The following is a 23,787-nucleotide window of genomic DNA, read 5'->3' as shown; positions in this document are numbered from 1 at the left end:
GGGACGGACAGTCAGGATGGGGTCCAGCTTAGAGCCCTGGGCTCCCCACCGATGTTCTATCCAGGCTGAGTGTCCCAGCACCTTGGGACCTGGATTTGTGTGAGCTGGGGTGGTTCCCAGGCCAGGAAGGTACCTCCGGCACACCCGTGGTGCCCCCATTTTGCATCAGGACCCCCCCTCGGATGCTCTGAGCCGCCCTCCTCAACCCGGATCTAAAACCCGGGACACAGCCATCAGGCCAGCCTCTGTCTCCACCCCACCCCCTCTTTCTGGCGTCCATCCCCTCCCCAACACCACCTCTGCTGCTGCCTCTGGCTTGGACCGGCACCTCTTCCCCATCCCCGCCGGGCCTAGGGTGCGTGGTGAGCCTGGATGAGAGCCCCCTCAAACTGGGGCTCTCCCAGGCCATAGCCCGGGTGCTCCCAGGGAGGAGCCCCGGACCCTGAGCATCTGCTAGAGGCTTGGCAGAGGCCCCGCGGGGACCGTGTCTTCTGAGGACAAAAGGCGGCGGCCAGCAGGCAGACAGGGGGGGCCGGGGGGGCGGGAGACCAGCAGCCAGGCGGGCAGACGGGTAGCAGGGGCCAGCGCTGGCCCACCTCCCAGCTTGGCGGTGGCATGAAGATGGGGGTGGGAGTGTGTAGTGGGGGAAGCACCTGCCCGGACCCCCACCTGCCATCTAGCTGGGCACCCCAAGGCTGTGTGCTGCCCATCTGGTGTTCCCCAACACCCCCACCCCTGCCCAGCGCACCCCTCCCGTGCCTGCTTCCCCTGATGTCTGCGATTTAGACCAGCCCAGCTGTATCCACGGCAACAGAAGCAGGAGTGTCACTGGCGACCAGATCACCGAGGGTCCCACAATGTGGCCTGCGCTGTGATTTATCCTTGGTGAGACAGCTTGAGCCCCCTCTCTGGATTCTAGGACCGCCCTGCTGAGAGAGCCCAGGTAAGTAGTCAGCATCCCTCCACGGAGGATGGGGGCTGGGACTTCTCTTCTGTCTTTCTATACAGATTTCAGAGACTCCATCACTGCCATGCTCTCTCTTTCTCTGTCTGTTAGTCTCTCCCTGTCTCTCCACTCCGTCATAAGGGCTACTTGGGCACCCATGCCGGGAGAGTCCTCTAGCCATCCCCACCTTTCCCAATCCCAAATGTCCCATGAGAAAGGGAACCACCACCTGTTTCCCTAGCACAGGGTCTGTTTTTATCATTATGGTTGCCTTTGAGCAAGAGGCTGTGTTAATGTTTCCTTGTGTGCTAACTGTGGAAGGCATGGCATGCCTGGGAGCCTGTTGTGTTCTAAGGCACGCCTGGAAGTCTGTCGTGTTCTCCTCACAATGCCTGCACCCGAGGCAGGCTCGGCCTCCTGCAGCTGCCTCCTCTCCCTCCTCCTCCTCCACTCTCCTCCAGTTTCCTTGCCTTGCATGCAGGGTGTGTGTCTGTCTGTTTGTCTCTCTGTGAGTGTGACCAGGCAGGTGGGTAGACATGACAGAGAAGGTGCTCCCAGCCCAGACCACCCCCACTCCTTCTTTCCTTATTCCCTCCCTCCCCTGTCTTTCCCCACAGGTAGCAGACTTTTGCTCACTCACCACTGAAGGTATTGCTGTGATTCCAGGATAGGGTGAGGAAGCCACTGTAGGGATAAAAGGAAGCTGAAGTGGGGGTGGGGATAATTTCCAAGCCCTAGGCTGCCTGATGGCTCTGTGGAGACAAGGACCACACCACACATCACCCTGCAGAGGCTGGACACAGCATGGTTATGCCCACAGTGTGGACCCCACCTTCTATCACAAGGCTGTCTGTGTTTCAGACCATGTTGTGTCTGGGACCCCCAGGTCTTACAGCCTATGCACAGTGGTCGGTGGTGTCTGTCTGCAGGGGCAAAAAGCCTGGTACATGGAGAACATAGATTCTCCAGGGACACTTCCCCCAACTGCTAGCTCTGCAACTTCAATGGAAACGGGACACTTACTAAACCTCAGTTTTCCCATGTCAGAGAGACTAGTCACCCTTCCATCATGGGTATGTGTAGTGACTAAATGAGCTGGTGCATAGAAATAAAGGATGTGTGCAGAAGTGGCCCTGAAGCAATGCCAGCAACGCTCATGATCAATATTGTTGCTGATTATTCATGATTAATATTGCTAGTGATTATTTCTAGGAGGGACTGACCTCTCTTCTCCAGGGTCTTGGCAGAGATCTCTGGAGGGCAGCAGGTAGGCAAATGGCGAGGGCGGGGGGGAGTAGTGGAGTGGAGGCAGGATCAGCTCTGTATTATAACTGCTCATTTGTAGGGAGTGATAAGTGGCGGCTGTGGGCAGAGCCTCCTGCCCCCACCAGACTCCAGGCTTCTTTCCTTGCACTTGCCCCTGTCACCCTGTCTGTGCACATATACACACAGACTTGAGCGCCACCCCCCGTCCCGATTTAGCAGAGGCCTGGATTGCAGCCTGCAGTATTCCTGGCCCTGGTGATGTATGCGTCTCCCTGTTGAGGGGAGACTTGGCAAGAGTTTGGCCTGTGGTCAGTGGTTGGCAGGGCCTGTAGACAACGCCGAAGCTTCTGAGATAGCAGGGCTTTGGGTAGAGCTGGGGTGTGGCCCATAGAGCAGCCAGACCTGTGAGGGACAGGTCCCAGGGAGTTGCTAACCTAGAGCCTGTGCTGGGGAAACCATAGGGTCTGCAGGCTGGTTTCTGGGTGTGGAGATGTGGTGAAGCACTGGGTAGTGGGTCAGTGGCTGGAGAAGGATCCTCAAAGCAGGGGAGGAGGAGTTTGGAAAAGATGGAGGTCTGGAAAACACCCTATGTGGGGACAGGGAGGGTTGTGACTTTGTGGTATAGAATAGGTTCTTCTGAAGAAGTATTTGCTGCAGAAGAGAAGGGACTCAGCCTGTGGTCCAGAGGCATCTGGCCCTCAGCATGGGTGTATATGTGCAAGTGAAAACATGTGGCTATGTGTGTGGTCTGTTTGTGTTTGTGTCTCGGTTCATGGGCACTGTGAATATGTATGTGTGTGTGTGAGCAGGCTATGTGGTAGTGTGTGCAAGTGTGTGGGTAGGCTTCTGTGTGTGTATTGGGGATTGCGTATGACTTTGCATGTCTGTCTGGATGAGTAAATGGGCATATTTGATTCTAAGTGAGGGTGTTTCTCTGAGACAATAAGCCTGTTGAATGTCTGCTTGTATGTGTGTGTGGTATCAATTTGTCTTTCAGTGTGCATGTGTGAGTGTAAGGTGTGTGAGTTTGGGGATTTCAGAATGCCTGGCTATGCATGTCCAATTAGGTAAATGCCTGCTTGTATCTGATTGTGTACATCTGTGTGTGCCCATGTGTGCATATGAGTATAGGTGCATTTAAACGGTGTGTTTGTGAGTGTAGGGGCATGTGTGTGTGTCCATGAGTGTATGCCAGGGTGTGTGTATATAAACATGCTTCTGTGTGGGTGTGTCTATCATGTGTATGTATGAGTAAGTGTGTGTGTGAATGTCCATGTGGATTCTCCAGCATTTTTAGTTTTGTATATTTCTGTGTGTGCATGTTTGAGTACATTTTGTCTGTAGACAGACTTATTGGTTCACATCTGATTGGGAAAATGTTAGTGTAAGTGGCCACACTAGTGGAAAGAGAACTAATTGTGTGGGTAAGGAAGAGTGTGTAAGTAGATGTTTTGTGCGTGAAAATATTTTTTTGGATATACCTATGTGTGCACATTTGCTTATGTATATGACTAGGGTTTGGGGAGGTGTATGTTTGTATATATGTGCATAAAAGGCTGTGTGCATAGGTGAATGAATGCACTTGTGTATATGTCTAATTTTTTGTGTGTACACTGTTATATGTGAGTGCATGTCTGATTATGGTATGCAGGAATAACTACATTTCATAATATTTGGGTGCACATATCTCATATGTTTTGTTTGAATTTCTAAGTGTGAGTGTGGCTATGTGAGTGACTGAATGCCTGGCTGTATGTGCATTTGAGTAAACATGTCTGTATGTTTCCTGTGTGTTCAGACACATCTAAGTGTGTATATGTGAATATGCCTGTGTGTCTGTCTGAAAGTACAGTTTGTGCAGTTGTGATTATTTGCACATGTGTGTTGTGTTTATACACCATTGTTTGTCCTGGAACATATGTTGTGGAACAGTGTAAATAAATATATGTGCATGCCACTATTGGCCTATAAGTGTGTTTGTGTGTATATGAGGATATCTCTACATGTGTGTGTCTGTGGTGAGTGTTATAAATTCCCCTTGTGCAGATGTACAAGTATGTAAGAATAAGTGACTGTTCTTCCATGTGTGCATGTGTGCAAACATGCCTTTGTGTCCAAGTGTAAATGAATCTTCTTTTATTTGCATACCTCTCATGTGGGTGTATGAACATGTAGGAACATACAGGGTGTGCACATCTCTGTGTGAATGTGTTTTTAAGTATATTTATGTGTCTGTGTCTCATTGTATGCATAGAGTAATGAATGCTGTACAAGTCTATGTGCATGTGAATATGCTAACAGGTGTACACACTCAGTTGTGTGTATAAGTCTATGTGTTTAGAATGTCTGTATATGAATACATCATATCATTGACAAGCATGTACACGTCTGGGTGTTTATACGTGTGAGTATACCCATGTGTGAATAAGTGAGAATATGTTTGTGTTGTCATGTCTTGGTGTATGTGTATACATTTGGAAGCTCACTTCAGTGTGTCATGTTTATTCATTGTCTCGTTGGGTATGATATAGAGTCTGCCTGTCTGTGGCCATGTATAAGTATGCCTGTATGTACACCTATATTTGTGAATGAACGTTTGTCCTTGATGGGCATTATTATGTCTTGTGAATGTCTACCATGTATGTATGTCTATGTTTGAGAGTAAATGGATGTGCACATGTGAGATCAAGTGCAGTGTGAGTGTGCATTGCTGTAAGTGTATTTATGTGTAGGGATGAGTGTAGGTATTTGTGCATGTCCTTCTCTGATGGTATGTGTGTGTGAGAGAGATACTTGGCCTTGAGCCTGTGCCTATAATCTCTATCACTAAGAGGGTGGTAAGGCAGGATACTTAGAAGTCTGTTCTATGTATCCCAGCATGTACTTATGTACATGTCTGAGAGTCAGTGACATTCTGCTAAACCATATCTGGTTCTAAGTGTGTAGACATCCCACAGAAGGGCAAACTGTAACACCTGAGCAATCCATGACCCCCTTCTGGGGCCTCTCTGGCCTTGACTACATGTTTTGATGGATGATCTCAGGATAATTCCTGTAATCATTCACACCCAAGAAGTAGGACCCAATCATGACTGATGTCCTGCTAGGGAAGGGGGCCTGTGACCTCTTCAGAAGAGGATTTCTTGAAACACAAAGAACTCTCTTTCTATCACCCCACCATCAAAGGTCCAGGACAAAGTGGCATTGTATGGTGTCTGAGGTTGTAAATGATTTTCACAAACAGCACCCAAATTATACCACCCAAATTATACCACCAAGGCAGAAATCTGGATGTGAATGTACATGTATAAGTGAAGGTATATCTGGATAGAACAGGAAAAGAGAGGGAGAGGAAAAGTATCTGGATCGTGCATATGTAAGAGAGAGCCTTGGTGTTTCTGGGTAGGGTGTGTATGTGAGACATTTGGGTATACAGGTATACCCTGCTGTCTAGAAGTTCTCATGAAGCCATTTCCCTTTCATGAAAGACCTACATTAGTAAGGTAATGAATTTTTTCATAAAAACAAAATGACATAACACAAACTTTGAGACAACAGGGTATACTCTTCACTTACACCATTTTGGCTTATGAAAGTTTTATAGGGATGCTCTACTTTTGGATAGTAGGGAAACCTATATTTGGGAAGGATGAGTATGAAGGTGGGTGTATGTAAATGGTGTGTTTGTGAGGTAGTGCTATGAGAACATCAGCCTTTTTGGGTGGAGGATGGTATGAACAAGAGACTGGGTGTGGCTGGGTGGGAATATGTGGGAGGACATATGTATTTGTGGACTATGTGAGCATGGGTGTATCTGGATGATATGAGAGAAAGTAGGGGGTAGCTGGATGTTATATATGTTTGATAATGTGGATGTATCTGTGTTGCTTGTGTAAGAGATGGCATGGGTGTTTCTGGGTAGAGTATGTATATGAGAGAGTATGGGTGTATTGGTGTGGGGGACATTCAAGTGTGAGCATATCTGGATGGTATGTAGGTGGGTGAGAGCATAAGTGTATCTAGTCAATGGAAGTGTGTGATAGAGTATATCTAGATGGTGTGTGTGTGTGTCAGAAAGAAAATTGGGGCACATCTTGGTGAGGGTGGGGGTATATATGAATGTGTATATAATTGGAGGGTACTGTGTGTAGTGTATGGGGGTGTATTGAAAGAGTACTCATATGGTGTATTTGCATTGTGTGTATGGACTGTCAGTATCCTAGCTGATGGTGATTAAGAGAGAAGGAGGATCTGGATTGTGTGTATGTGTAAGAGACAGTAAGTGTTTCTGAGTGTAGTGAGGGTATGAAAGCACAGATGTGTATGGTGGGAGGAGTGTGTAAGTGTATATGGATGATGGAGTGTGTTTGGGTTTAATTGGGTTGGAGAGTGAGTGTATTAGAGTGTGAGTGGGTGTATCTTGGATGATGTGTGTGCAAGGTATGTATGTATGTAGATGGTGTGGGGGTACATCTGGGCTGTATGTGAGACAGTACGTGGGTGTATTTTGGGTGGAATGTCTTTCAATGTGAGTGCATCTGGGTGATGGACGGTTGAGAGCACAGGTGTATTTGGGTAGCAGAGTGTGTACTAAGGTATATCTGGATGGTGTGCCATGAGAGCTTCAGTTTTGTATCTGGGTATGTACTTGGGTATGTATTTGAGTGTGTATATAACTGGATGGGATGTGTGAAAGAGAGTTTGGAGGTATGCCTGGGTGGTAAGTGTATGTTTGGAGTCTGAGCACATTCAGGTGGTGTGGAGGGGTTGAGAGCATTGGATATATCTGGTCAGTGGAGTGGCTGGGCAGGTGCACCTGCATGGCATGTGTGAGAGTTGGATACATCTCTGTGACACGTATGTGTGAATGCAGATGCATCTAGATGATGTGTGTGTGGGTGAGTATATCTAAATGATCCATATGGGGCAAATCTGGATAGTGTATGTGTGAGAGGGTGGATGGATCTGGGTGGGGCAACATGGCTGGAGCTGTGTTTGGGGTGTGTATGTGTATGTAAGAGAGACAGACAGACAGACAAAGAGAAAGAAATTAAGAGAGAAAGAAATTAACAGAGAAAGTGTGGGTGTATATGGATAAGATTTGTGTGTGAGTGGGTGTCTTTGGGTTATATGTAGGTGGGTACTTGTGTGGATGTATTTGGGTTAGGAATTTGTGAGTGTGAGTATCTGGGTGGGGTGTGTGTAAGTGTAGTGTCATCTTGGGTATGTCTTGATACTGTGTGAGGGAAACCATAGGTGTGCTTTGGTCAGATATGAGGGCTCTGGGTTGGGAGGGTGAGTTTGTATTTTAGTGTCTTATGTGAGAGTGTGGGTGTACTAAGTTGGAGTTCCCATAAGTGTGGCTGCATCTGGGTGGAGTGCCTATAACTGTAGGTGTATTTGAGGCGTGTGTGTATAAGGATGGGTGTGTTTAGATGTGATGTGTGTGAGAGTGTGGCTGTATCAGTATTGAATATGAGTGTGAAAGTGGGTGTATCTGAATAATGTGTGAGAGAAAGAGAATGTGCACCTATCTGGGTGGGGTGTATGAGAGTGGGTCTATCTAAGTAGCATGTGTAAGGTTCTCTTTGGATAGTATATGAGAAAGAGATAGGATTATCTGGGTGTCTTTGAAAGATAGAGAGTATAGGTGAATCTGTGCAGGGTGTGTGAGTATGAGTGTATCTGGGTGGGGGAGAATATCTGGTTAGTGTGTATGAGTGTCTTTGGTGTATTAGGGTGGTGAGTGTATCTGAGAGTGTGGGTGTATCTGTACATGAGTGTGGGCTTATCTGGATAGTATGTAGGTGGTGTAGCTGGATCTTTTCTGTGTTTAATAGTGTAGGTGTGTCTGGGTGTGTATGATTGTGAATGTATGTATGAATATGTATATAATGTTTCCTATGGCATATATACATGTGCTAGAGTGTTTTCAAGCACATCCATGCATATGTGCATGTGTGTGGCTGGCTGTACCTGAGTGTGTCAATATGTGAGTTATGTATGCATGTACTTGTGCTAGAATAGTATCTGTGTATGTGTATGAGGTAAATGTATTTCTACATGTGAGTATGTTGTATCTGTAAGGTCTCTGGAGCCAAACTCTGGGTTTGAATCCTAGTTCTCCCATTTATTACCTGTGTACCTTTGCACAAGTCAAGTAACCTCAATTAAGTTCCAGTTTCTTATTCTTTTTTTAAAAAGATTTTATTTATTTTTAGGGAGAGGGGGAGGGAGACAGAAAGAGAGGGAGAGAAACATCAATGTGTGGTTGCCTCTCATGTGGCCCCCACTGGGGACCTGGCCCACAACCCAGGCATGTGCCCTGACTGGGGATCGAACCAGCAACCCTTTGATTCACAGCCCACGCTCAATCCTCTGAGCTACACCAGCCAGGGCCAGTTTCTTATTCTTCAGTGAGGGTAATAATACAACCTATCTCAGAGGGTGAGGATTGGATGAGTTTATATTTGAAAGTGCTAAGGACAATACCTGGCTCATAATGAGTCCTCTGTGCTATAAGGCATTATCCAGCGCTATAATTATTACATGTGCTAATGTGTAAGTAACATTATGTTACTTACCTGCAAGTGAATGGGGTTGTTTCCATGTGCATATTTGCTGCATCTGTATATATGTGAATGTATGACAGAATGAACAGATCCTGTGTGTATGTGAGAGTATGCCTGTACATAAAACTTGGCTTGTACTTTCATGTGTTCCCACTGTGTGTATAAAACCATGGCTGTATGAGGAAGGACATGTGTGTGTAGGAGGTTGATGGAGGGCATTTGGTCCTGAGTGTGTATTCCCCAGTGCACAGACATCTGGGTCTGTGAGTACACACAACTGTATCTGTGGTAGGATTGTGCCCATGTGAGTGTGGGTGTTACCTGCATTGCTGGTATGTCTGCATATGTGTGTGTGCATGTGTAAGAGTGTGTTTTTTATTGTTGTTCAAGTACAGTTGTCTTCATTTCCCCCCAACCTCACCCATCCCCACCTCCCACCCTCAATCCTACCTGCTTTGGCTTTGTCCATGGGTCCTTTATACATGTTCCTTGACGGACCCACCCCTACTTTCCCCCATTATCTCCCCCTCCTCTGGTTACTGTCAGTTTGTTATTTCAATGTCTCTGGTTCTATTTGCTTGCTCATTTTTTTTGTTGATTAGGTTCTACTTAAAGAGGAGATATATGGTATTTGTCCCTCACCACCTGCCTTATTTCATTTAGGATAATGCGCTCTAGATCCATCCATGCTGTCTCAAAGGGTAGGAGCTCCTTCTTTCTCTTTGTTACATAGTATTCCATTGTATACCACGGTTTTTTGATCCATTCATTTACTGATGGGCACTTAGGTTGCTTTCAGCACTTGGCTATTGTCAGTTGTGCTGCTATGAACATTGGGCTGCATAGATTCTTTTGAATGGGTGATTCAGCATTCTTAGGGTATAGTCCCAACAACAGAATCTCTAAATCAAAAGGCAGTTCCATTCTTAGTTTTCTGAAGAAATTCCACACTTTTCCACAGTGGCTGCACCAGTCTGCATTCTCACCAACAGTGCACTAGGGTTACCTTTTCTCCACAACCTCGCCAGCCCTTGTTGTTTGTTGAAGAGTATGTTTTAGAAGATGTATACAGATTTGTAGTGGTTGGGATGTAAATGTGTGCTTGTGAATCTCTGTTGTGAGTGTCTGTAAATGTAACAATGTTGGTATCCACGTTTAGATGTGATGATGTAGGTGGATGTGTGTGTAAATGATTTGTGCTTATCTGGCCGTGTACTAGGATATGTGTACTAGGATATGTGTACTAGGATATGTGACATATGAGTGTATGTGTAAGTGTGAAAAGGTGTGTGCATCGGAGGGCTGTGTCTATCTGTGTTTGTAAGCACCACTGTCTATGTGGATGTGAATGCATGAGTCTGCACTGTTCCACATGCCTAGCTGCCTCTGTGTATGTAGCAATGAGCCTGAGTGATGTGCCCATATGTGCATGTCTGTACTGTGTGTATATGTGCAAGGGCAGATTTATATACTGTGTGTATATACATGTGTGGGAGGGCAGGGTTTGTATAAGATAGTGGGTTTTAATCTCTTAGTGCAAGAGCCTAGGGTGGGGGAAGGCCTGGATCTCTAGAATGTGAGCAGGACTTGCTTGTGTCTGTCTGTCAGTTGTGTGCATTCATGATTGTGTCTATATAATTTGGTCTGCAGGTGTGTGTGCCTGCAAGTATCCATGTGAATGGTGAATGTGTTTCTGCCTAGGCCTGTATTTCTGTAGAAGGGTGCCTGTGTGTGTTTTGTATATCTTGTAATTTGCTGGTAGGTGGGCACCTACACACATCCCTGTTTCAATATAGAAGAGGAGTGTGTGTATGTGTGTGTATGAGCACTTGGTTGCACTTATCAGCTGATGTAAGTCTGAATGTTGAATGCAAATGCGAATCTCCATGTATATATATATGTCCCTGTGTGCACATATCTGTCTGTAAGTGCTAGTGTGTCTGTGCAATGTGACTGGATGTGAATGTGTTAGGGCATTCATAGCCTGGCACACAGAGAACGTGAAATATGTGTATGGCACACTGGAGTAAACTGAAAGGGATTTAGAGGTACTGGAGTTTGATGAAAAGAAATTCCTTACATTTTCTTTATATTATGCAAATTGGTAGGAAAAATAAACATGCAAAGTTTTAGGAGAGTTATAAAACTTATATATAACTTTCAAATGAAATTTTTCATAATACACTTGAGCTCACTTCTGGAGCTATAACTTTTTTACTCCCTCATGCAAATTTGTAATGGTCCACATCGATGCCCACTTCTGAGACTTTGGTCCTGACTGTCTTGATTTATTTTATGGGCATTTAAGTTATTTATGGTCATTTCCATAATGATTTGGTAAAACATTTGGTGCTGAGCATAGATCTTCTATCAAGTTACTGTGTTTCTTGGCTTAAAAAAAGACATCAAATGAAACAAATAGTTTGAAACAAATAGTTCGCCAAAAAGTTTGATTGTTTTTTTCATAAGATGATTCTAGTAACACTTAGTTGTCCTTTCACTTCACTTGAAACAATTTTATTAGATTGTATGGTGATAGCTGTCATATCAGTGTGTATTTTGTAAAAAGGTTTTACTTATTTTTAGAGAGGGGGAAGGGACGGAGAAAAAAAGGGAGAGAAACATCAATGTGTGGTTGCCTCTCACACACTCCTAAATGGGGACTAGGCGGCAGCCCAGGTATGTGCCCTGACTGGGAATCGAACTAGCGACCCTTTGGTTCACAGACCAACGCTTAATCCACTGAGCCACACCAGGCAGGGCATCAGTGTGCATTTTTAAAAATTTTATTTTAATTGTTGTTCAAGTACAGTTTTCTATCTTTTACTCCCATCCCAGCCCACCCTCAGTGTGCATTTTAAAAAAAAACATCAAAATTGGTGAATTTTTGTGTAGCCATTTTAATATTGTAGATGGAAGAAAATATACAACATTTTTGGCATATTATGCTTTATTATTTCAAGAAAGGTAAAAACTCAATTGAGATGCAAAAAAAAAAAGATTTGTGCAGTGTATGGAGAAGGTGCTGTGACTGATAGAATATGTCACTAGTGATGTGCGAAGTTTCATGCTGGAGATTTCTTGCCAAACAATGATCCACGGTCAGGTAGACCAGTTGGAGTTGATAGCAACCAACTCGGGATATTAATTGAAAACAATCGACATTATACCATGTGGGAGATAGCCAACATACTCAAAAGATCCAAATCAATTAAGTTACGGGTGAAAATGAAAAATGTGTCTTTTATTTTATGGAATAAAATGATATGGACTTTTTGGCCAAACCAGTAGCTATTAGTTTTGACATGGATACAAACTTCCATCGTGGCCTGTTGCTTCTTTATCTTGGAAAGCATGTTGTTGAAGGTAAGATCATTCCATGGAGGATGCTCAGGCACAGTTTGCCCCAATGTCCTCAATAATTAGCTTGAATGTATGAAATATAGCTTCAAAGCTCACCTTAAAAGCATGAGCTTTGGAGTCCTCAAATACCATTTGGGTTTCTCTGAAGCATCAGATAGAGTTTCTAGTGTTAAATATGGCTAGTGCCTCCACACCATACAAGCCTTTCTAAAGAAATGGAATAACTCTTCGTTTCTCCCCTTTTCAGTTCCCTTTTTTAACTCGCTTGTTCTTGCCATGGCCAAGCAAAGACCCAGGTTTTATGCCCAAAATAGCTACATGATCTGTTCTGTCTCTTGGTAGTCACCATCAACAGGAAACTGCTTGCATAAGTAGGTGGCAGTGAATGGTCAAAGAGTATTTTTTTTAATTGGTTAAAACTCCTTTTTCGTGTAGCTCAGTGGATTGAGTGCGGGCTGCGAACCAAAGTGTCGCAGGTTCGATTCCCAGTCAGGGTACATGCCTGGGTTGCAGGCCATGACCCCCAGCAACCGCACATTGATGTTTCTCTCTCTCTCTATCTCCCTCCCTTCCCTCTCTAAAAATAAATAAATAAAATCTTGTTTTAAAAGATATGAAATATGAGCTTACATGGAGAAATATTAAAAAAATAAAACTCCTTTTTCATCAATAAGCAGAACTTGATAATTCATAGTGTTTGAATTTTGTGTCTCCAAGGTAGGATGGTTCTTTAAATCTAATGCCTTTTTCTTTTGTTTCAGTCAAATGTGGAGTTTAAATTTTTTTGTAACAAATGCTCATGAATTTTGAACCCAACAGAAAATTTCCATTTTGAATATTTCAAAATAACTATAAAGCTTTTCCCCTAAGTACACACATACATTGCTGTACTCATCTTAATATGTCTTTTTTTACTACTCAACTTCGAATGCCAACTAAACATCACCAAGGGAGCCATACTTGACCTCATTTCTTTTAAGTTGAAGTTTGGCTTCAAATCCATAAAACTTGTCAGTATACCCTTATGATATTTTTGAGTGACTTCAAAAATTTGTATGTAATTTTATTCATGTGCTCAAAGAGCCATTGTTTGAAACTAGTAAGCATGAGATCTGGGAAGTGAAAATCATTCACAAAGAAATGCTGAAATTTTTCTTGTAGCTCCTAAATCTTTTACAAAATCTTTACACGCTTAGGTTTTAAACAATAGAGAATGGTGTACTGATCCCAGTGCTTCACAGAAAATTGACACGCAGGTGGGTAGTGCTTTGAATTTAATTAAATTCACTTAGGATCGTTAACTGTGGAGATTAGACCTACAGGCAAGCTTTTATAAGATAAGGGACCCTCAGTGAATGAATCTTGGTATTTTTCAGAACAAATTCCAGATGTAAACTTCCTGTCATCACAACAACAGCATCAGTCCACAGACTTAGGCAGAGTTTCCACAATGTTTCAAAATATTCACGTATCACTTTGAATATTTCAATCTTAGTTTATTTTGGTGCTTCTTGCATTTATTTTCAGGACTTCTGACTAATCCTATGAACCAAGCAAGTTAATTAACATTCAGAGATGCATCAATAAAAAATGAAACCTCTTTGATTCAACAGTCTTCTGGGTTAATGTTATCTTGATGTCCTTTGACCTGTTCACACAGTCTCCTAATAGTAGTAATTGAAAGTGGCCCCTCTCTTATTCTTTTTACCTCATTGGTTTCAATGATAGTGTGGACAATTTCCTGGCAGACTGCTAACATGTGAGATTCTACTGGGAGGGGCATCTTAGCTTGTTAATTGTGCAGTCCCATCGCTAGCTGGTTGAGCTCTATCTAAGAATGTTCTAACCCATCTCAGAAGTGAACCTGGTTTCTTAATTTGCACTTCCAGTTGCTTTAAAAAGTCCAAGTCTTTCTCTGCGTGACAGTGTTCTGTGGTCAGTTGACCAGCATGCCCTACTGGGAAATGAGTTTCTTTTGATAACCTTCCCACACAAATCAGATATTTAGGCTGAGGAAGAAAGAACTAATTTGGCAGTTAAATCCAAATTTGAGACAATCTTCACTAAATTGCTTAATTTAGGGATAGTCTGGATTTTTTGGGGGGACGGGACAGGAAAGTATTGTTTGTCTTGTGCATTTCCTGATTTTGAAGCTTTAATAAAAAAGTCCATGATGATGGAGAAAGTATCTTAAAAATTAAATGTACTTGAGTATAAGATATAAAAGAGGTCAGCAGACCTTTGTGACTTCTGAAAACAGTTTTTCAATAAACAAATTTTAGGTCTGCATTCTTAAGAAAGCAGCACTCCACAACAGCCATAAAAGGCTGGCTTCCCTTCCAGTGAGTCAATTGAATTCAACAACAGCCAGCCTTCATTCATTTATTGACAAATATTTTTACCCAAGATCAAAAGAAAATGATTAATTATGAAATCCCACAAGAATCAAACTTGGCTAATTGTTAATATTAAAAGCCAGTAGCAAATAAATCAATAAATAATCTAAGAAATAACAAAAATGACATTATTGAAATGTTTGAAAGTGGTCTTGTCTTTCAGAAATACTTTCTGAAATGCTTATGTATGAAATGATATAACAGATATGCTTCAGAATATTCTAGAAGTGGGAGAAGTATGTGAGGTTATAGGTGAAATAAGGCCCTATGAGTTGATCAGTAGTGAATCTGGGCAATAGATGCACTGAGGTTCATTACAGGATTCTTTCTACTTTTTCTCTGTTTCAAATGTTCTAGAAAAAAGTTTCTTTTGTAAAGCAGCAACAATCAAAGAAATTAATGAACTAATTGCATTCCTCTAAGGAAAACCTCATACCATATGAGAGTAACAACAGCAACAATCATACAGCCCTTATATTTCTGTGAGAAAAAAACATTGTGGGAAAATAAGAATGAGATCAAATTAAAAGAAAAATAAACATTGTACACTTATAAGGGAAACAAAACAAAAAAAAACCCTCACTGATGATGAATGAGTGGCAATCAAAAGAATAATCAGAAAACAATCTGGGATGTTTCAACAAGAAGAGACCCAAGTATTTACAACCTCTCTTTTCACATGGCCCCCCCTAGAGCCCCATCTTTCTCTAGCCTCCTGCTATGACAGGTGCCCACCAGCCTGGCACCTCTGCTAATGTTTCCACCTGTGTGTGCAGGCTTTGGCTGGAGTACACATACACAGGGCTGTCTCTTGGTGTATACCTGTTGCAGAATGTGTATATCATGTAAATGTATCTATGTGTTGTGAACAAGTTTGTGTGTACACGTCTGTGAGTGTCTATACACGGGCAGTTTTTCTCTGTGTTTGTGTGTATGTCTATAACAGAGTTCAAGTGCACGTGAGCATGCTGGCCTATTTAAGTGACTTTGAATCTGAGTGTTAATGTCTGTAACGGTGTTTGTATAAGTGATGACATAGGTATGCCACTGTTTATATACATGTATTGCAAGAGTTTGTCTGAATATGTGAGAGGATCTAAATAATCAGGTATGATGAGACAAAGGGGATATGAGTCTATGTGTGAGTAACAGTGAGTAGGTTTGCAGGTGTGACTCTATTGGGATTTGAGAGTTCACAAGTGTGTGTGTTAGGGGCATTATAATTGTTGGTTTATGAAGTATTGCACATGTATATGTGTGAGTATGTCTGCCTGTCTGTGTATGTAATTCTCAGCCCTCTCATACCTAACACTCTCTTTCATGGAACATATTTTATAATGCCCCCTTACTATCTGGACACAAAGATCTTAAATAATATAAGCTCTCTGCACATATAATTTCAAAAGAAAACCCATATAGTATTTTACACAATAGCCACATTGTATGCACTCTTACAAAGAAATAGAAAATAAAATGAAAGTGATATAGAAGAAAATAACTTGTATTTCAAATGTAAATGCTTGGTCATGATTCTCCCCAGGAGGTTCAGTGAAGTCATTGGAGCCATGTAACACAATGAGTACACATGGGTTAAGGAGAAGGGGAAAATCAGAAGCAGCCCCATGCAGGAAGTGCAGAAAGGTCCAGGGCTGAGATTTTTCTGAAATAATGAACAGGTCAAGGAAAGTGCTCCACAGAACAAAGTACAGGCTGCTGTGGACTTAACAGCCACATTCCTGGATAATTCGGGGTACAGTAAGTCCTCACTTCATGTTGTCAATAGGTTCTTGAAACTGCGGCAAAACGATGTATAACAAAACCAGCTTTACCATAGGCTAATTGATACAAACAAGAGTTAAGTTCCTACGGTATCTCATCAAAGTTATAACCAAATGACATTGAATAAAATGTTATCAAGGACCTACTGTACATTAAAAGCAGGGGGGAATTGTGTTTATCTGTGAAATAGAGGTAGATGTTATGTTCAGTTTATTACATGTCCAAAGTCCTAGGGAATGCAGGACATGATGGCTGTGTGGGACTGCCCCGCACATCTCTGGATGGCCACTATTCTCATCCTGGGTCCTTAAATGTTAAAAAGACACCCTGCACTCCAACTATGTGACAAGCAAAAATGCACCACAAATTTCCAAAATGTCCCGTAGAGGGCAGTAACACCTTTATTGAGGACGAAGCACTGGCATTTAGGCAGGGTATGCAGTATACCTTCCGTGTGTGTGTGTGTGTGTGTGTGTGTGTGTGTGTGTGTGTGTGTACACGCACAGGCATGTCACTCACACTCCACACACGGTGTCCCTGTGTGTGAGCTGGTTGTGCTCCACTGGTGCCATTGCTGTAGGGTATGTGTCTGTGTGCGTGTGTAGGTGTCTGTGTCAGGGCATCTGGGACCCAGGCTGTGCTACCAGTCTGTGCTCAGAAGAACCCTCCTCCATTGTTTGTACAAGTGCCCCAGCTTTCCAGGCAATACCAGGGTTTTGTTTGCTGTGTTTGTTTTTGTTTTCACTGAAACTCTGCACTACACACTGTCTACCTTTTTGGTTTTAGTGTGTCTCTCTGTCTCCCTCTTTCTATCTTTATCTATTTCTCCCTCTCTCTGCCTCTGTCTCCACCCCCACCCCCATCTCTATTTCTCTATGTCTTTCTTTCCTTCCTGGTATTATCCCTCCCCTTCAATCTATCTACTTCAATATCTACTTATCTATCTCTCTCCTGCTGTCTCTATCTTTTTCTCTCCCTTCTCTGTCTCTCCCACTCTCTTCATTTCTCTCTGTGTATCTCTCTTTTTTCTCACTCTCTTTTTCTCTTCTTCCCTTTTCTATTTCCATCTCTTTCTTTCTGTCTATAAGTCTGTCTCCCCTTTCTGTGTCTCTGTCTCCGCCCCCCCCCAGCTCAATTTCTGTTTGTCTCTGTCTCTCTGCTCCTATCTCTTTGTTACTCTGTGCCTCTTTGACTGTCTCTTACATTCACTTTCCCTCTGTCTCTGTAACTCTCACCCCTGCTTCCTCTCAAGGCTAAAGAGAGTGTGTGTGCGTACACATTTACACATACGCAGCTGTCTGTGGGCTGGTCCACAGTTCTGTGTGAGCTATCAGGCCTTCAGGGCCAGCTGAAAGGGGCCTGTCAACCCCACTTCTCCTGAACCCCTGTCCCAACACTTTCTTTTGGCCTACTGGCACTGGCTCTGAGACTTCAGGGCACCATCCAAAAAGCCTGGCCCCAGGTGGCTGTGGCAGGCCAGCCTGCATTGAGCTGGAAAACAGTGCAGACAGGAGACTTTTTCCGGGGACAGAGGCAGCTAGAAAGACACCCACTCAAGCCCTGCCTCCCCCAACCTCAAGCCCATCCCAGCACCAACAGTAGTTCTGATCTTCTCTGGCTTCTGCAAGGCCACCTTTCCTCTGCTACCTGCCCTGTTACCTTATCGCGCTTCACACCCTCTCCCCCAGCCCACACACACCAGGATTCTTCCTGTTCCCTGCCAAGTGTTGCCTGTGCCCTCCTATTCATGCACTGCCTGGGCTACCCTTTCAACAAATCCTACCTGGATGCCTCCATGCAGCCCTCCCTGAGCTACCAGCCTATTTAGTCCCAACCAGTTGGTTAACAGCTCTGGACTGAGGGCTTACCATGTGCTATGCAGCACTCTTCTAGAGGAAACTGCATGAGTCTATAAGCCCTGCCCTGTGGAGCTTTTGTTCTCACAGGGAGAGGCAAGCAATAAAGCAAATTTTTAAAGTAAATTAATATAGTGAGTTAAAGGAGATAAATTCTAGGAAAAGAAAATAAGCAGGGCAAAAGGCATGAGTGTGCTGTTATTTCTCACCTGGATTACTGCAGGAGCCTCCTGAGTAGTCTCCCCATTTCCACATTTGCCCCCAAGGTCTGTACTCCTCACAGCATCAAGTGGGATCCTTCTCAGTCTTGAGTTATATCACACCTCGCCTCTGCCCACAGCCCCTCCCATGGCTCCCATCTCACACAGAGTAAAAGGCAGAGTCCTTACCATGGCCTACGTGATCTGGCCCTTGCCGCTTTCTAGCCTCACCTCCCACCACTTTCCTCTCACTCTGTTCTACCCACAGTGGCCCCCTTGTACTTCTTCAAAGGTACCTTGTGAGGTCCTGCCTCAGGGCCTTTGCTCTGCCTGTTCCTCCTGCCTGGACTTCTCTTCTGCTAGATACCCACATGACTAACTCACCTCCTTTACGTCTTTGCTCAGATGACACCTCCATGAAGCCTTCCTTGTCCACCTCATCTAAAATTGCATCTCTCCACCCTTAACTTCCTATCCCCCTTTCCTTCTTTTTTATTTTGAGGAACTGATCATCATCTAACCTACTGTACATCACTTCATATGTATTGTCTTTATTATCTAGAATGTCAGCTTCACAGGAGCAGGGATCTTTGTCTGGTTCACAGCTGTATCCCCAGTGCCTCGCACAGTAGATATTCAGTAAATGGTTTTTCAATAAATGAATACACACAAGCATACCTACATCTTTATATCCATACACTCTCCACCTCACTTAAAGTAAAAACCAAAGTCGTTGTCATGGCCCACAGCCCTAGATCACCTGGCCCTGGACATCTCTGTGAACTTACCTTCTACCACAGTCTCCCTCACCTGCCCTCTTCCAACCACACTGGTTTTCCCACTGTTTCTTGAGCAGGCTAAGCACATTCCTGATCATGAATAAAGAAATTTATTTAATGAGTGGCTACCAGCATGAACAAAAAAATATGAAATAGAATGGGAACTGATGGGAGTATTAGACATAGACTCAGTACTATTCTTGGAAACTTTTGATTCATCAGTGTTGCACATGTGTGTGTATGTGTGTGTACCGAGTTGTGATGTAAACTCTTATGATGGGTGGTAGTCAGAAAAGTTTGAAGAGCACAACCTTAGGACTTTACACAAAGGGAAAAGAGCCACATCAGCATCCGTGCCCCACAGATCCACCAATGTAGGAAACAGGTAACCAAAGACATCTAGAGATATGGCGTGCACTCACTCGGTGAGGAGAGGGTAGAAGCAGCAGTTGGCCACTGGCAGGGCCTGAGACCAGCCAGGGAGTAAGTAGGGGGCATGGGAGGTAGCGGGCTTCACAGTCACACTAACACTGCCTTTTCTGTTTCTTCCTCACTTTTTGAACTTTCCATCTGTTTCTCCTTGTCTCTTTCTTGTTTCTCTTTCTCTCCTTTCCTCTCTCCTGCCTCTCTCCCTCCTCTTCTCTCCTATCTCCCTGTCCCTCTCCCTCTACTGTCCCCCTCTCTCTCCTTCTTTTCCCCTTTCCTTATCTCTCTGGTTCTGTCTCTTTATCTCTTCTTACTCTTTTCCATCCCTTCCATCTTTGTCTCAATTTTTTATCCATTTCTATCTTTGTTGCCATTTTCTATCTCTTTGGTCTATCCTTTCTCACTTTGTCTCTATGCCTCTGTGTTTTTTTCTTCCTGCCTCTCTCTTGCCCTCATCTCTCTGTCTCTATGTCTGTGCCTCCTCCATTACCCCTATTTGCAGGTGCGGCCCAGCAGGTCAACTGATGGAGTCCCCCATCCAGTACTGGACTGGCTGACTCCATAGGGTTGGGAGCAGCCTCTGCCCCTCATTATGGCCAACACCACTGGAGAGCCCGAGGAGGTGAGCGGTGCACTGTCTCCGCCATCAGCATCGGCTTATGTAAAGCTGGTGCTGCTGGGACTGATCATGTGTGTGAGCCTGGCGGGCAATGCCATCTTGTCGCTGCTGGTGCTCAAGGAGCGTGCCCTGCACAAGGCTCCTTACTACTTTCTACTGGACCTGTGCCTGGCCGATGGCATCCGCTCTGCTGTCTGCTTCCCGTTTGTACTGGCTTCTGTGCGCCATGGCTCCTCATGGACTTTCAGTGCACTCAGCTGCAAGATTGTGGCCTTTATGGCTGTGCTGTTTTGCTTCCATGCAGCCTTCATGCTGTTCTGCATCAGCGTCACCCGCTACATGGCCATCGCCCACCACCGCTTCTACGCCAAACGCATGACACTCTGGACATGTGCAGCTGTGATCTGCATGGCCTGGACCCTATCTGTGGCCATGGCCTTCCCACCTGTCTTCGATGTGGGCACCTACAAGTTTATCCGTGAGGAGGACCAGTGCATCTTTGAGCATCGCTACTTCAAGGCCAATGACACACTGGGTTTCATGCTTATGTTGGCTGTGCTCATGGCAGCTACACATGCTGTCTACGGCAAACTGCTCCTCTTTGAGTATCGTCACCGCAAGATGAAGCCAGTGCAGATGGTGCCAGCCATCAGCCAGAACTGGACATTCCATGGTCCTGGGGCCACTGGCCAGGCTGCTGCCAACTGGATCGCTGGCTTTGGCCGTGGGCCCATGCCACCAACCCTGCTAGGTATACGGCAGAATGGGCATGCAGCCAGCCGGCGGCTGCTGGGCATGGACGAGGTCAAGGGTGAAAAGCAGCTGGGCCGCATGTTCTACGCGATCACACTGCTCTTCCTGCTCCTCTGGTCACCTTACATTGTGGCCTGCTACTGGCGAGTGTTTGTTAAAGCCTGCGCTGTGCCCCACCGTTACCTGGCCACCGCTGTTTGGATGAGCTTCGCCCAGGCTGCTGTCAACCCGATCGTCTGCTTCCTGCTCAACAAGGACCTCAAGAAGTGCCTGAGGACTCATGCCCCCTGCTGGGGCACAGGAGGTGCCCCGGCTCCCAGAGAACCCTACTGTGTCATGTGAAGCAGGCTGGTAGGCAGACAGACAGGGAGTAGGTCATGGCCACCATGATGGGGCCAACAGAAAGGGAGGAGTAGGGGCCCATACAGGAGCCTTTCTTTCTGAGCTCCAGCTCCAGCCCCTCAAACCACCCAGAATCTAGCACCTTTGCCAACTCCTCCCCAGCTGTAGGGGACTTGGGAAGGGGTGTTTCTAGTTCTAGGGCCTGTCTCTGCTGCCTCTTTTTCCACTTCTACAATCAATCAGAATCAATCAGTCTCTCTCTCTCTCTCTTTCTCTCTCTCTTTCTCCCTCCAATTCAGAAAAAGAAAACAAACTGAAAATGCAGGTTTTTCTACTAACAGCTGAGGAGTCAGGCTTTCTTGCTTTAATGTCTCTCCTTCTGACATTGTCCAGAATGGGGAAATTTATCCTGTAAAATAGACTTCCAGATCTCTTCTGGCCCCCTCTGCTCCCATGCACCCTCCCCTTCCAAGTCCTTTAGCAAGGCCTGGATATTTAGGGAGAAATTGATCTGTTGACAAGAGGGACCAAAGGGGGTGCAGGTTCCCCAGGGAGCAGGGATGTTTAATTGCTATGTTGTGTGCAATGTTGTTTTAGGCTAACCCTGGTCCCAAGCCCAGTCTCCTCTTGCTTCCCACTATGTCCAGACATCCCAAGTGTTTCTTGAGCATCTGTCTGAGAAGCCAGGAGAGGAGGGAGAAGGCCCCCCAGGATGGGCCCAGGCTAGGTGAAGAGCAGGATGTGAGCTGCACACCTGGAGCTGAAGATATGAGCTTAGCTGTGTTCTCTCAAGCTGCCTCCTGGATTCCCAGGCTCCATCTCTTCTTTCTGAGGATGGAAATCCACTCTAGTCCCACTAGGGCTGATGTGGGTAACATACAGGCAGGAGCAGCCCCCCAGGGAAGTGTAGGGAGATAGTCAAACTCCCCAGAGTAGCTGGGTCCCAGAGCCTGGCATCAGAGCGGAATTCAAACCCAGAATTGTCTCCTGAGTTCACACTACTCTCCCAAAGATGAAAATTCTTTTGGGGCCTTGGCATCTCATCGTGGATAAGCTCCAAGGTACTGTGGATTTGAGTTCATTTCTATCTGACCTCTTTTTGTCCTCCTTAAGCCTCAGGGGCCTCAAGCCCCTCCGTGGTAACCCTTGGTCTTCTGGGCCCTCAACTCCCGACTTCCTTCCCTCCACCCTTCCCTCCACCCAAAGTGGAACAGACTAGCCAGATTCCCCAGGTGGGTGATTCCCAAGCTTCCCTCCCAGGGCAGAGTCCACTCTGGGATCACACCAAGGCCAGTTCTTATGGACTGGAGATCCAAGCTGGCACTCCTTTTGCCTGGTCTTGCCCAGGTTCTCTATCCCCTTCTCATTCCCTGGGTGGTGGGGGGAGATCTGTATTTATCCTTTCCTTTGCCTATTGAAACCCTTGTCCTAAGTTCCTGCCCTACCCTAACATGGCCCCAGAAGTGGGGAAGCCTTGACCCCCAGGAGAATGGGGAGGGCACTCTAAGCAGGAGAGACATTAATAAGCCTGGCTATGGAGTTGCCCTGGAAAGGCAGGCCAGAGTGGCTGAGAGGCTGGGGTGGGGGGTTACCTGTTCTCTCAGTGATAGTGATGGGGGTGCCTTTTCCAGGGGGTGGGGTGGGGGGATCACAGGGGTGGGGGTAGATAGGGTGCATTCAGGAGGGTTTTCCTCCATTTCTTTTTTCTAACTGCCTGGATTCACCATTGGATTTTGTAAATGGAAAACTGAAATGAACAATGCTATATTGGATGTTTTCTCTTTCTGACTGTGTGTATGTGTGTGTGTCTGTCTGTGTGGTCTGTGTGTCTGTGTGTCCTGTCTGCATGACCACATGTGGAGAGGTATGATCGAGTGTGACAGTGTGTCTGCGTGACTTTGTGTGGGGAGGCACCCCTGCTTGGTACACACATGTGAGTAAATGCCTGTATGTGGAGACATATGGCATGCACACACATACATGTATGCACCTAATTGAGAGGAGACAAACTATAGTATGTGCCTGCAGTGGAAGGAGAGTGGTTGGAGAGATGGAACTTGAAAACCGTATGCATGTATGTAGCAAGAGGGAGACTCCCATCTCATCATGTCTTCCTCCCTTGGTCCAGACTCTGAACATGGCAGATAGAATACTTGAGAACCCCATCTCTTCCCAAAGCCTGGAGCCCCCAGGTACCACTTTAAACTCCTGAATCAATCTCCTTTCCAAAACACAAACAACGTGTTCCTGAAACTGGACCACCATAGACAATGGGGATTGGGAATTAGGGATCCAACTTGGGGAGAACTGATAGACAGGAAATGCCCCCGACAAAGTAATGGCTTCTAGAGGAACTGCGCAGTCAGGGATGGGAGATCTTCTGAAGGATCTACTTGATACAGCTGGGACTTTGGTAAACTTTGGCTAAATTCAGAGGGAGGGATGTCACAGGAGGAGGGAACCCACGCCTGGGAGTCTACCCAGCCAGCC

General features: G+C 45.2%; 1 protein-coding gene across 1 annotated transcript; it reads left to right on the top strand.

The window, feature by feature from the left end:
• Positions 1-294: 294 nt before the first annotated feature.
• On the top strand, positions 295-22,897 carry GPR173 (G protein-coupled receptor 173). Its single transcript, XM_045832964.1, has 3 exons — positions 295-355; positions 787-943; positions 20,086-22,897. The coding sequence occupies exon 3, from the start codon at positions 20,176-20,178 to the stop codon at positions 21,295-21,297; it is 1,122 nt and encodes a 373-aa protein (XP_045688920.1). The 5' UTR covers positions 295-355; positions 787-943; positions 20,086-20,175; the 3' UTR covers positions 21,298-22,897.
• Positions 22,898-23,787: the final 890 nt, after the last annotated feature.

Source organism: Phyllostomus hastatus, unplaced genomic scaffold (genome assembly GCF_019186645.2).
Source record: "Phyllostomus hastatus isolate PE091 unplaced genomic scaffold, TTU_PhHast_1.1 phas_contig_10, whole genome shotgun sequence".
NCBI classification, from domain to species: Eukaryota; Metazoa; Chordata; class Mammalia; order Chiroptera; family Phyllostomidae; genus Phyllostomus; species Phyllostomus hastatus.
This window is presented reverse-complemented; position numbering and strand designations above follow the sequence as displayed.

What these genes read in the sequence shown, in the direction of transcription:
- GPR173 (XM_045832964.1), top strand. Translation starts at nt 20,176, where the DNA reads ATGGCCAACACCACTGGAGAGCCCGAGGAGGTGAGCGGTGCACTGTCT.